The following is a 13,910-nucleotide window of genomic DNA, read 5'->3' as shown; positions in this document are numbered from 1 at the left end:
ACTAATTAATTCATATTTCTTAGTGACATCATAGTACTTACTAATTCTGACTGTTCCTTCATCACATTTCATGTTGACCATAGCTTACACATGTTGATGTCAGATCAGAGTAGAGACTAGAGAGAGACCATGTTAATTGCACGTATTCTCATGTTGCAGTAGTTTTGTCCAAACTCCTATGTTAATTGAAGCGGTATTGATGGTCAAATTGGGGGTAAGGAGTTATATTATTATACGTATTTTTTTAAACTAATAGATCAAATTTAAAATTTCTTTATTTTTTGTTTTTTTAATATTTTTTTAATTTAACAGATTAAAAATTAATTTATTGTGTATCAAAATTTTATTTAAAAATTTACTGTTAATTAATAAATTATTGTATAATATAAAAAAATTTAAATTCATAATATTTATTTAAATAAATTAATGAATTAATTATTAAATTATCTCAATTTAATTAGATTTAAGATTCAATTAGTGTTGATGGGAAGAAAGATGGATAGATGCATATAATTATGACATAACTTGGATCCGTGTAATTAATAGCTGACAGTAATTAAGAGAGACAATGTATGTCATGTTTAGCTCTCAATCTCATGAAGCCATAAATAGCAATTACATGTCTTTTATATATATAAAATTTAGAATTTTAAATTTTTACTGAAAAAGATAAAGTATAATATCTCATCTTTTAATAGCTTTTTTTTTTCATATTTTTTATTTTACTTATAAAATAAATAATAAAAATTATACTTTTTTTTAATAAAATTTAAAATTTAAAAAATCTAAATTCGAATATAGATCATATGATTTTTTTTAAACAAAAATTTAATACAAAAAGATGAAGTACTTTAAAAGCAAGGAATTAAAAGTTAAATAACAAGATATTAATTCGTACTCATTTTTGGTATTATTATTAACTAAAAGGATCAAATTCATTCCATTTAACTTCTAATCGATTTATTGATAATTTTTATAACACCTACTTCTTAAATCTTAAAAATTCAATCATTCTTTTCTAATTAAATACTTTAAATAATAACAAAAAAATCAATCAATCAATCACATAGTATATATTTTTTTTTAAAAGAACTCATGTTCAACTCTCAAAATATTACTTAATTGTTTCTGAAAATAGACCATAATTTATTATAGACTAACAACTAAACATACCACACCTGTCAAGTAAACTCACAACCAAAAAATAAATAATAATTATTTTTAGTTTTCTTTTTACATAAAACATAAATATTATCATTTTGATCGATATGCAACTAACTTGATTAAGAATAAATACACTTAACCCAATTTGATTAAATTATAGAAATGTTCAATATCTAATTAGTATATATACCAAACCAAAAATGTAAAGATGTAAGTGCAGTTGATTAATATGACATTATTGATGTAAAATCTGCAGCTATGTTCATGAAGATACAGCGACACCATTCCCAATCCTAAGGAATCTGTCTCAAACAATGTGAAGACATTGAACACCAACATCATGGAGCTTCAGTTGGAGGTAATATATGTAGCTCTCGGATAAGGACACCAACTCTATTTTCATTCTTCACTTTTCTATACTCATGACGTAATTTAGAGAGTTCTACAACATGATATTTCTGATCATGCTTCATTATTAAAAATTTTGTTGGGAGCTTACTTCTTTTTAACATTTTAAAATTAACCATGTTGTATAAGCATGGCTAAATTAACAGTAACAATTTATTTCATAATATAGTAATTACCGTTCCACAATTGTATTTCTTTATAGCTTGTGAATATGAATCATACCTTGATTTCTTTCAGTTACATTTTTCACTAATTTATCTCTTGTATGGCATCACTAATAGTAAGTGAGAAAAACATGATAGACATGAGAACATTGTTTACTATTGACGTGTATCCTATTATACACGGAAACAGGATTATAACTAAAAGCTGACCTTAAAACTCGAAAACAAATAAATAGAAAGGAGATCACTGATTAAACTAATTGCAAGTCACTATTATCTTCCAACCGTTATCCACAACAACGGAACCTACTACCCAAACTTGATCACGATTCTGCATAAGTCAAAGATACTAACAGCGATACTCATCTGACATCTCGGAACAGACAAACTAAAACTAACACACCACTCGTCTATAAAACCAAACCAAATAACTCACGAAGGCTCAAGTTACATAACTCATTCCTGTTTATTACTTTTATCTTTCATAACTCACATACTCATTTGAGGCGTCGGAGTTCTTTTTACAGGTGCTCCTATCGCCGTATTTCAGAACGCCAAAATTTATTTACAACGCTGTTCCCGAATGACGTATAGCTCAACTTAAAAATCGAATAACTATTCGAAAAGTCACTTACCTCGACTCACCCAGGACGGAACAACTATCATTATTCATTGTTCACAAATAAATTGTAAAGAAACAAAACAAACCGAGATAAATATATTCTTTCTTTCCTTTTCTTTTTCTCTCGGGTGAAGAGAACAAAAAAGTGTGGCATAAGTGGTCCTGGAATCACATGGGAAAGTGTATAATCATACATTTGGCTCAATGTGAATGGCTCAATGCTGAGTAGGAAGAAAATATCAGTGTAGCAGCCATGTAAGTTATTGTTTCTCAAACAATGATGTTATTTGTTTGAACAACATGATTATTCTAATGACTAAATTTCTAAGTCCAAAACGACAAGACGTTGTTCTCCACCCGCCTGGAGCAAGCTGTCTGCTAGTAATTTTCTCTTTCTCTCCCTCCATTGGAGGGATATGGGGACACAAGCTTACCATTGACGTGGCTATTCTTAATGAGAAAATGATGGGTGCATATGTACATTTCCTAAAGCTCTAACACAATCATCTAAATTGTGTTACCAACAGCAACTTAACACCGTTATTATACTAATTGTTTATTGGAACATGTACTATTTTCTTGTAACACCAAATGATGCCTAAAATTATGTGCTATAATACAAACCAAAGGTACTTTCACATAGCAAGAAGTGAACTCACAAAAGTCAAAATTATTTAGAAGCATTTTTAAGTCAAAATCTGATGTGATCTAAGTTTCCTAATGATTAATAATGGTAAGAATGCAAGATATTGTAAAATATTCATGAATGAGGTAATTCCAATTCCATTGGTGTTGGACCTCACAAAGAAAGATGCTTCTTTTATCTCTGCCTTTTCCATACGTGTCCACCTCACGCTTCATCTTCATTGCATGAAAATATTCTCCTATTTCACTGTCCCCCCCCCCCCCCCCCCCCCAAATAATAATAATAATAAGCCTTTTCATTCTTTTTCACTTTTCTTATATTATTATTATTATTATTTGTTACTATATATCAATCACAATAACAACCCCATTCTCATTCCTCTGTTCTACTTCAAAAAACAGAACAGCACTGTCTCTGTTTCTCTGTTTTCTTCTTCTTCTTCTTCTTCGGTTTCGGTTTCTGTTTAGCCATGGCACTGTCACGTGCCATGCTCGTGTTATCTATGTCTATAATTCTGGTGGCAACAATGTCCACAGCGCAACAAGCTCCGTCACCTTCACCTTCAGCTTCACCTAAGAGCTCACCATCAACACCAAAAACACCATCGCCAGCTTCACCAAAGGCCCCCACCACCACCCCTCCACCACCTGCCGCATCTCCGGTCTCACCACCGGTTTCACCGCCCTCACCAATGTCCAGTCCAAGTCCAACTTCCTCAAGCCCAACCCCAAGCCCATCTTCCACGACGTCAACACCTCCTTCAGCCTCTGCTCCTTCCCCTGCTTCATCACCAGCCATGGACTCTCCACCATCTCCCACGCCGTCATCGTCACAGTCACCGTCACCGTCACCGTCACCGTCACCATCCACCGGAGCGCCTCCGAAGTCCCCAAGCTCAAACGCGTTTGTTCATGGAAGCAGCTTCAGCTTGGTGATGGTAGCAGCATTGTTGGGTGGTGGTGCAGTGCTTCTTGGTTGAAGAGAAAGGATGGTGTGTACTTGGTTGTAGCTTCTTCCTTTTCTCTCTAGTTTTACACTCGTTCCTTTTAGCTTCTTGTTTCATAGATTTGGTGTATGATTTTTGAGTGCTTCATTGTTGATTTGTTTGGGAGGATGAGCATCTATTTACATAACAGACATGTGTGTGTATTTATGTTACTTGTCACATTGTAGCATTTTGTAGCTCACTCAATAAGAGAGATCTCATTATTTCTATTTATGTTTTCTAATCTCTAATATTAATCACACTTGAGAACACAAAACATAAGTCTTTTGAGTCAAGTCAATGGCATGACATTCACATATACCTAGTAATTAGTGTGTAGTTGGAAGTTAAATAATGATGAATGTTGTTAACTGAAGCCTTTTTGTTGGTGTGTAAATACAAAAGAGATAAGAGAGTAATGGGATAGGTGCAATTGGTGGTGGTGGTGGGGAATGAGAGATGCAGAAAAAAGGTTAGGTGGTAGTAGAGATAGCTGTTTAAGAGAGCAACATGTTATGCTTTTGGAATTTTGTGAGTGCTCAACATAATGGAATTCCAAGAATAACAAGAGCCTCATAATTGATGCGGCTTTCTTTGTGGTAAAAAAAATGTTACTTGATCAAACTTATATACAAAACAGATCAGATTAAACTATAGGGTTCAGATAGTCTAAACTAAAGGGTATCCAAGGAAAATGATTTTAGAAGACACGATTTTCTGATGAATCTAATTCCCTCTTTTGATATTGATCGTCGTTTAATTATATTATAGCTTTGATAGAAGACCTTTATCTGCCTGTATAGCTGTCTCTACATGAATTTAGTCACATTCATATTATTATTATTATTATTATCTCACACACCTTAGAGGAGTGAGTGTTGATTGATTTACAATCCGAATATGTGGCCATTATATTTTGTTGAATACAATACAAATACAAACTCTTGACACAGTCAACACCATATAATGAGGGGAGCATTAGAGAAGGACACGCTGTCCTTGGCACCCTAATCATTCCTCATACTTCACTTTTTTGACACAATGAAATCAAAGCATTTAGACTTTTACTTGTTCTTCTGAAACAACCCCCCCCCCCCCCCCCCCCAAAAAAAAACCCACAAAAAAAGGAACTAATTCTAGCTGTAGCCATATAAATGGTCCTTGGTGCCATAAAGCTGAAGAATTTATTCATTTCTGATCAAAATACAAAGGGAGAATTTGGCGACCAACAAAATAAAAAGGGGAGAGAATTTAGTACCACACCAAATAAAGCATTAGATTCACGCTGACTTGTGGGCATAAAACTTATGTGTACCAATGTGAGTGCAAACTTATCAAGCACTAGCATTTTCTCCTTTTGCCTTTTATTATTAGTTACTTACAAAAGGGATCAACGATCAGCACTATAAAATTAATTTTCTACAATTATTGATGGAATGTTCCACATCACATACACAATTAAAAAGAAAAGATAAGGTAGAGATGTCCATTACTAATTAGGCATCATAGATATTGCATACCACGTCGTAATAAGACTTGTTATTGAGTATAGTAATACACGAACCAGTTCCTACATTTGGTAAGCGTGGACCATTTATTTTACTTTTGGTTCTCTCCCTTTTTTCTCTTATTGTTTTCTCCTTTGGACTTGAGTGTGTTACGATCTGCAAACACAAGTATGAAAATATTACATAACTTCATTATCAGAATTTTTTTTCTTCTATTATCAGAATAGATCTCTATTTTTATGAAAATTTTACGTAACCTAATTATATGATTTTATAAAGTATTGATTCTTTTTTTCACGAAGATATGTTAATTTCTTTTATCGTTAATTAAAATCTCTTGTCGAGCCTAGACAAAAGGTCACCTTACTTAATCATTTAAAAAAAAACGCAAATGGCAACAAAATCTGAAATTTTCAAAATAGAATGATAGTTCTCCTAGTCTTTTTTGGGCCTAAGCTCACTAATAAACCAGAAATAAAATAAAATAAGAACACACGACCAAAAAATAAAATAAAAAGTAAAAAACAGAGACATATGCGGCCGAGTGAAACCGATCCTTCTTAAATTTTCTAAGTATATTTTTGCTGGGCCATTTGTTCACTTTTCTTGGGAGGGGATATAATATGCTACCATGAAAATTCATTAAATATGTAGCAATCTTATGGTGATCCAATTTAAAATGTGATATTTTTTCTGGCTTATAATCTATCCACTAATTCATTTCGTAACTCTTTCAAAAGTTAAAAAAAAAAGGATACCAAAAAAAAAAGACACCGTAAATGTGTATCACGGTAAGTTATTCTCAACGTACTCTTTTTCTTTGTTTTCTTCTGCACTCAAAACAATTAGTACATGGCAACTCATTTCTAATTCTACCTGCAGAATTTGCTTCAAGTTTGCTTGGTGGTACTTTCAGGTCCTCCACTAGTATCTGTCGAAGCTTCTCATTTTCCTCCACAAGTTCTTCAATGATTCTTTGGTGTTTCAAGACCTAAATCCATAAAATAAAATAAAACAAAGTCAAAACAATTGAAATGGTTAAATGACCGGTTAGCTGTTGATAATCTAACTATGGTCGTTGACACCAATTACAAAGAACGAAAAATTACCATCTGAAGTACATTGTTCTCCGACCGCAGGCGTCCAGCCCCCTATAACAAAGAGAAAGAACACGAGAAAAACTTTAAAGGTGTGATTATTGTAGAGAAGGGACAAGACTTCCAATAACAGCATATTATTAATCTAATTGGAAGGTAAGTATGTACTAAACTACCAAAGATATCTCAAAAGTGCATATAAAGAAACACTATCTAAGCTTCATTTATTGCTCTAAAACATGGAAGCAAGAATGGCATGTGTAGTTTAATCCAACAGATGACAGGGCAAGGGGCATAAAACATAAATAGGTTGATGCTACTCATTCTCCTCACTATCATATCTTTCCAGACGCACTGTATCAAGAGACAAGATTCTGTTACTCAAGCCGATCGGGGGCTGGGTGTGTCAATGCAGTGTTAATAAAAATTTAATAAGTGGGGGGAGGCATTGATCATTTGATCCACAATTAGCATTCCCAAGTTTGGAAAAAAGAAGAAAGTTTTATCAAATGCAAGAAAAGGCATATAACACCTAATGGTAACATATGGAAATGAGTGCATACCGATTCATCAACTCCTCCTTCCTCCCCATTCAGCAATGGATTTTGCAGAAAGTTGCTAATAACCTTCTCGGTTCGGCTGCCAACTTTGGGGTCAATTGCATTTCCTTTAATGGTAGTACTTTCAAAAGCCGACCCAATTTGCATAGATTGGGACCCTGCAAGACCCTGAGTAACTTGATCTGCTGGTTTACCTGCCAGCTGCATCATGCTTGGTGGTGAAATTCGGTTTTTATTGACCATGTTTATACCACTTTGAAAGGACGCTGAAAATGCACCCGGATTGAAGGGTAAATTGGGAACAATACCAAGCTTCATCATCATCTTTGTCATTGCTACCTAGCAAATTAAGATTGCAAACATTATAGATATAATACATAATGGACAAAATACAGAACAACACTTTTGAGATGACAGAAATTTTACGTACCATAACACAAGATTGAATTTGATTCAACACCCCTGGTTTCACAGCAACGCCTGCCATAACAAATAGGTACAAACTCAACAATGAATTGAAGAATAAGTATAAAACATGGAAAGTCTCTGTCAAGTAACATTAACAAGAAGAATCCATTTTGGCCTGGAATAAACATATGATAGCTAAGTTTCATTGAAGCTCAATACTTGCGTCTAGCCTTGCATTCTAAAGCATCCTGAGGCAATTCATAGCAAAGTATTCTGCTCCCACATTTTCATTCTTAGTGTCCATGGATATGAACGTACAAGTTAGCATTGAAGTTTATTTGCTATATATCGATTTTCTCATGCTATGTCAATATTTTGCAGCTGAAATACTTAACACATATGGCATACCAGCTCCAAAACCATGGCCAAAACCAACTCCACATCCAACACCGACTTCAATATTCTTAGCTCCCAACTTCTTCAACTATGTAAATATGAGAAAGGAATATTTGATGAGAGAAGTAGGTCAATTTAAACTCCTTGCTCTACCATCAAGAGAGAAAAGAAAGATAAGTAAGATCAAAATAAGAATGAAACTTTAAACATGAAATGGCGAATTCTGACTTACAGAGGTATTAACATGCCTGGTAACACCCGAGAATGCATCAGTTGCACCTCTGGTTGCACTCATCACTTGATTCAACATTGGTATTGCAGCTACACCAAACAATAGTAATAATAAAACTCTCTAGTAACATTTCTCAATGCATTAGGCCTTTATCAAGTACAGAACATAAATGTGAAACTGCTACTAGTACTTGACTCACTGAACTTTAAAAAATCAAAACAAACACGAATATCATAAGAGTGCTACTACTACATTCCACATTAAAGAGTGGGGGAATTAAAATAATAATAAAAGATACATGGTTTATTGGGAGAAGAGTGAGTAGGGTTTTGGTCATTCTTGGGTTTGAAGAAGCGTCCCAAGTCCATGATGTACAATGTGAATGCGATTCTTTGAAGAAGGAGGAGGAGGAGGTTACCTAGATTTAAAGGGCGACCAACGCCGATTCCTACTCCACATCCGATTCCAAAACCGGTGAACACTTGACCCACCTTCAAAGTAAAGGGATTCTCTAATCTAAACCCTTCTTCTTCTCCACCCCTTCTGCTATCCATTCCTACAGAAGCTAAACCCTTTTCTTTTCTTTCTCTGCTTTCTGTCAAAATCTTTCTTCACAATTTTCCCTCCGCATCATCGGAGGTGTGAAATTACCGGGGGGCCCTTCCTAATACGCATGAAATGCCAGCCGAACTAACATAACTGACATCAAGTGAGGTTTGTATCTGAAGTTCTGAACTGAACGTCAAACTTGGTAGGAAACGCTGCACCGGAATTTCTCCGTTAATAGTACGTGTTGGGCCTCTCTTTTATTTTGGGCCTTCACGTTAATTAAAAGTGAACTAGCCCATGCTGGCCCACTATACTTTACTAAATAGTCACCACATTCAGCTGCATACCCAAAACCAAAAATGATATCATATATTCATATACGCAGGAAAAAAATGTTAGGTAAAACCAACTTGGGTTGGTCGAGTAGTCAGCTCACTCGTCCGCTTAAACAAGTGAATGGAGCTCAGATCTGTGACAAAGGAGTTCAGATCTGCGATGAATTAGTCATTGACCTGATTATTGATTATTAACTTTACATGAAGATAACCGTCTATAAGTTTCTACTAAAATATAATTATATTATGAAAATAAATAAATATTTATGATGTTATTATGCAGGTACATACACACAAACATATAAATATTAAAAAATAAAACTAGGGATTAAAATAAATTCAAAAATTTTTAAAACTATTTCCAATGTCAACCTTTTAGTTCAATTATTTAGATGATTATATGACAAAATTGACTATAATGACTATGTATAGTAATACATGATTGAATGTTAGTATAAAAAAGAATAACTTGTCTTTAATATTCATTTTTAATGAATATTACATTTTCAAAAAAAGTTAAACAGTGCTCTATTAGAGTTTTTTAGTGCTCTGTTAGGGTTTTTTAACGGAGTTCCTATTGCCGTCAAGGCTACATTGTCAACGTCAATTAAATCTCAATACAAGTCTCCGTAATCTGCATGGCTGAGACAACGAGGGATGAAGATCGGATCGAGGAAGACAACCGGAAAGGAGGTAGGAATGTGATTCTACTGGAAGAGGCAGACATATCAGAAGGTATTAACGCTTGCTCCAATAGTCTCTATGGCAGACTCTTTGCTTCCAAAACCTTCTCAATTGGAACCATGGGGAATGCTTTAAAGGCTATATGGGGAAACCCGGAAGGATTTAACGTGAGTGATAAAGGGGATAATTCCTTCCAATTCTTTTTTAATAAAGAAGTGGATGTCTTGCGTGTTGAACGTGGTTCTCCATGGCTATTCAAAGATTATGTGCTCCATGTCAAGAGATGGAAGGAAGATCAGAACTGTGATAAAGAGATTATTTCCAATTTTCCAGTTTGGGTTCAATTTTGGGGTTTGCCAGAATCGTTTAAAACCCTCGAAGTTGGACGTAAATTGGGAGAAAAATTGGGCACAGTGTTGGAGGTAGGTAAATTTCAGATGCGAGGCAGAGAAACTAAGATTGTGAAGACCAAAATCAATATTGATGCTGCCAGGCAAGTGAGAGATTAGTTAATAGTGGCAGGACCTAATAAAAAAGAGGTAGAAGTGGTACTGCGCTATGAGAGACTTGGAAAGTTCTATACCTATTGTGCAAAATTGGGGCACGAGGTGAAAAACTGCCATGATCTGCTGAAGGACACAGAGAGTGATATGGTAAAAGAGGATGACATTGGCGAATGGGTTAAAGCCAGCCAAGTGGAAACGCGAATCTACTCTGAAGGAGAAAGAGCATTCAACAACTCAACCCAAAACCAGAATAAGGCCACTCAACGTAAGAAAAAATCGGTCTTAAACTGCTTATTAGAAGAATTTGTAGGGATGTCAATGCAAGAAGGAAAACAAAGTTTGAAACCACAAGACATTGGTAATAGGGTAGCACCTGAGTCACCTCAATCAGCCAATTCTAGAACAGAATGCATGGAGGTTATCATAGCTGGTCAGTCCAATACCAAGGAGGATGAAGGGCAGCTTATGCAATTCGCTATTGGGCAGTGTCTCACCACAGAGAAAGGTAGGAAGTGGAAAAGGTTAGCAAGACAAGGTGCTGCAGAGTCAGATACTAAAAGTGAACCCAAAAAAAGGTTGATGAGTGGTATAGCTGAAAGATCTACAAAGAGAGCAAGAATAGAGGATGAAAATGCAGTTGAAGAGATGGTGGAGGGTGCCAGCCTACAAATGGCACCCAAGGCGCCATGAGAACTATAGTTTGGAATTGTTGGGGTTTGGGAAGACCCCTGACAATTCACACCTTAAAAGGGATCTGTAAATCCCACTCCCCCGAGATTGTGTTTATAAGTGAAACAAAGAACCAATCTCGACAGGTGGAAGCAAAACTTCGGGTATGCGGCTACGAAAACTGGCATATTGTTAACCCGGTAGGAGTGGCAGGAAGACTTGTACTAGCTTGGAAGGACAGCATCAGTGTTCAAATTATTAGCAGTGGAGAATTCTTTGTGGCAGCCGAAATTAAGGAAGTCAGAAGCAGTGAGGTATGGGCGTTCATTGGTGTCCATTTGAGTTGTTCGGAACAAATTCGATCCTTACAGTTTGAGGAGCTTACAACAATGAGCCAACACCTGGAAGGAAAAGTGGTAATAGCAGGCGATTTTAATGCTATAACAAGCCAAGCAGAAAAGGAGGGTGGAGGCAAAAAATCAGCAACCACTATTGCAACATTCACTAATTTTATTGACAGTAACGAATTAGTGGATATTGGAATAGTGGGGCACCCTTTCACGTGGACAAATCGAAGACAAGGAGAGGATTTGGTGAAGGAGAGGCTTGACCGCTATTTAGTTGGGATGGAATGGAAGTTGAAGTTTCCGAATGCAGTGGTGCACAGGCTCACAGAGTCAGGCTCGGATCATGCTCCACTTTTGATGGAAACCGAACCTCAATCCTGGCATAATAAAAGGCGGTTTAAATACTAGGAACGTTGGTGTGGAGAAGAGGATGTCAAGAGAATTGTTAGTGAAGTGTGGAGAATGGAAGTTGTAGGCTCAGCTATGTTCTCCTTGGCCCAAAAGTTGAAAGTTTGTAGACATAGACTAGTTCAATGGCAGAAAACTCACAAAGCAAACTCTCGAAAAGAAATTGAGGACCTTCAAGCTAAACTAGAGGAGTTGCGGGTGGCTGGAATCAATGGGGAGAGGAGGTTACCAGTTTGGAGAAGAAGTTGGAGCTGGCATATTTGAAAGAAGAGAGCTATTGGCGAGAAAAATCTAGAGTCAAGTGGCTAAAAGAAGGAGATCAGAACACTAGATTCTTTCACCAGAAATTTAAATCAAGGATGCGAATGAACAGAATTTGGAGATTAGTGGGGAGGGACAATGAGATTGCATCGAAACTGGAGGATATTGCAAAGATAGCTGAAGAGTACTTTTGCGATATTTTTACTTCTTCTTGTTCGGCTGATCCGAATCCATACTTAAAGGATTTGGAGCCAAAGGTTACAGCTTCCATGAACCGTAGGCTCCAAAGGCCAGTAACTATGGACGAGGTCAAAAGAGCTACATTTAGTGTTCACACTCAGAGTGCTCCTGGTGATGACGGGTTTACAGCTAAATTTTTTCATTTTTTCTGGGATATAGTTGGAGGTGACATTTTTAAGGCTGCAAGAAGTTTCTTTCACAGTGGCAGAATTCTAAAAAGCTTCAATCATACTCAAATTTGTTTGATTCCAAATGTGCCAGATGCCAATGACATGACTCAGGTACGACCGATCAGCTTGTCTTCAGTTATGTATAAAATTATTTCTAAAGTTATGGTGCATCGATTACAAGGTGTTATGAATAAAATTATAAGCCCAAATCAGAGTGCGTTTCTCAAAGGTAGACTCATTTTAGATAATATCCTAATTGCCCACGAATGTATGCACTATTTGAAAAATAAGAGAAGTGGGGTAGAGCATGAGATGGCTATTAAACTAGACATGAGTAAGGCTTATGATAGGGTCGAATGACATTTTTTATGGTATATTATGGATAAGCTGGGCTTTGATGCTAAATGGATTAACTGGACTAAGAAATTGGTAACGACTGTTTCTTACTCTATCGTTGTGGAAGGTCAACCTTTTGGCTATTTTAGGCCAAATAGGGGCATCCGACAGGGTGACCCCCTATCTCCATATCTCATTCTTTTTTGTGCAGAAGGGCTTTCCTTCTTGCTACATAAGGCAGAGCAAAACATATTAATTCAAGGAGTTCAAGTTAATCGGAGATGCCAAACAGTTAATCACCTTTTGTTTGCTGATGATTCAATCCTTTTTTTGCAAGAGCGCACCTAATACAAGCCAAAGTATTCTAGAATTGCTAGAGATCTATGAGGATTTCAGTGGGCAAAAATTCAATCTGAATAAGTCAGCTATCTTTTTCAATCACAACACACCTCAGAACACAAGACTAGCAATTGCTCAGACACTAAATATTGAACATATCGGAGCACAAGACAAATACCTGGGACTGCCCTCTATAGTTCAAAAATCAAAGAAAGCAACCTTTGGAGCTATCAAGGATAAAGTTCAGAAGAGGATTATGGGTTGGAAAAGAAGTCTATTGTCATCAGGTGGTAGGCACACGCTATTGAGAGCGGCGGGGGAGGCGATTCCTATTTATACACTCTCTTGTTTCAAGCTCCCGGACACGCTGTTGACTGAGATTCATAGCATGCTCTCGCAATTTTGGTGGGGTCAAAAAGGTGCAGAATGAAGAATGGTTTGGATTAAATGGGACACAATGACGAGACCGAAGAAAGATGGAGGGCTGGGGATCAAGGACCTAAGGGCGCAAAATTTGGCTTTATTGGGAAAACAATGTTGGCATCTAATGAAATACCCAAATTCTACTCTATCAAGAATGCTCAAAGCTAAATATTTCAGATATACAGATTTCCTACATGCAGAGATAGGAAGCGTACCGTCGTGGGGCTGGAGAAGTGTTCTTGAAGGGTGCAAGGTGATCGAGAAAGGCTTGTTATGGAAAATAGGCTCTGGCACTAATGTTCGCATCTTCCATGACCCCTGGCTCCCACCACCAGTGCCCTTTAATGTCCCTCAAAATGCACTCACAATCCCGTCAGATCTGCAAGTGTATTACGTTAGTGCGTTACACAATCCTGATAGAAGCTGGAATAGAAATCTGATTGAGTCGATTTT

General features: G+C 36.3%; 3 protein-coding genes across 6 annotated transcripts; 2 read left to right on the top strand and 1 right to left on the bottom strand.

Moving 5' to 3' along the window:
• Window positions 1-3,344: 3,344 nt before the first annotated feature.
• LOC130982429 (vegetative cell wall protein gp1) lies at window positions 3,345-4,219 on the top strand. The gene has a single exon (XM_057906436.1). It carries the CDS (start codon window positions 3,474-3,476, stop codon window positions 3,981-3,983), a length of 510 nt encoding a protein of 169 aa, XP_057762419.1. The 5' UTR covers window positions 3,345-3,473; the 3' UTR covers window positions 3,984-4,219.
• A 986-nt stretch (window positions 4,220-5,205) lies between these two features.
• Window positions 5,206-8,926, bottom strand: LOC130982480 (uncharacterized). 4 transcript variants are annotated; one of them, XM_057906497.1, is made up of 8 exons: window positions 8,609-8,926; window positions 8,191-8,279; window positions 7,971-8,046; window positions 7,585-7,634; window positions 7,158-7,493; window positions 6,607-6,648; window positions 6,309-6,488; window positions 5,206-5,653 (listed from the first exon to the last, which is right to left on the bottom strand). In XM_057906497.1, exons 1-8 carry the CDS (start codon window positions 8,742-8,744, stop codon window positions 5,486-5,488), a joined length of 1,077 nt encoding a protein of 358 aa, XP_057762480.1. In that variant the 5' UTR covers window positions 8,745-8,926; the 3' UTR covers window positions 5,206-5,485. The 4 variants fall into 4 exon arrangements, with proteins under 4 accessions (XP_057762480.1, XP_057762483.1, XP_057762484.1 ...); XM_057906500.1 differs by having other exon boundaries at window positions 6,374-6,488; XM_057906501.1 differs by having other exon boundaries at window positions 7,971-8,107; window positions 8,609-8,748.
• A 786-nt stretch (window positions 8,927-9,712) lies between these two features.
• LOC130980323 (uncharacterized) lies at window positions 9,713-10,267 on the top strand. Its single transcript, XM_057904015.1, has one exon. The coding sequence runs from the start codon at window positions 9,713-9,715 to the stop codon at window positions 10,265-10,267; it is 555 nt and encodes a 184-aa protein (XP_057759998.1).
• Window positions 10,268-13,910: the final 3,643 nt, after the last annotated feature.

This window comes from Arachis stenosperma, chromosome 5, assembly GCF_014773155.1.
Source record: "Arachis stenosperma cultivar V10309 chromosome 5, arast.V10309.gnm1.PFL2, whole genome shotgun sequence".
Lineage (NCBI taxonomy): Eukaryota > Viridiplantae > Streptophyta > Magnoliopsida > Fabales > Fabaceae > Arachis > Arachis stenosperma.
The sequence above is the reverse complement of the archived record's forward strand: the minus strand, read 5'-3'. Positions and strand labels throughout refer to the sequence as shown.

What these genes read in the sequence shown, in the direction of transcription:
- LOC130982429 (XM_057906436.1), top strand. Translation starts at nt 3,474, where the DNA reads ATGGCACTGTCACGTGCCATGCTCGTGTTATCTATGTCTATAATTCTG.
- LOC130982480 (XM_057906497.1), bottom strand. Translation starts at nt 8,744, where the DNA reads ATGGATAGCAGAAGGGGTGGAGAAGAAGAAGGGTTTAGATTAGAGAAT. An exon ending in TGGTCGCCCTTTAAATCTAG is followed by an intron (nt 8,280 to 8,608) that starts GTAACCTCCTCC and finishes TGTTTGGTGTAG; the next exon opens with CTGCAATACCAATGTTGAAT. An exon ending in AAATTCAATCTTGTGTTATG is followed by an intron (nt 7,494 to 7,584) that starts GTACGTAAAATT and finishes TTAATTTGCTAG; the next exon opens with GTAGCAATGACAAAGATGAT.
- LOC130980323 (XM_057904015.1), top strand. Translation starts at nt 9,713, where the DNA reads ATGGCTGAGACAACGAGGGATGAAGATCGGATCGAGGAAGACAACCGG.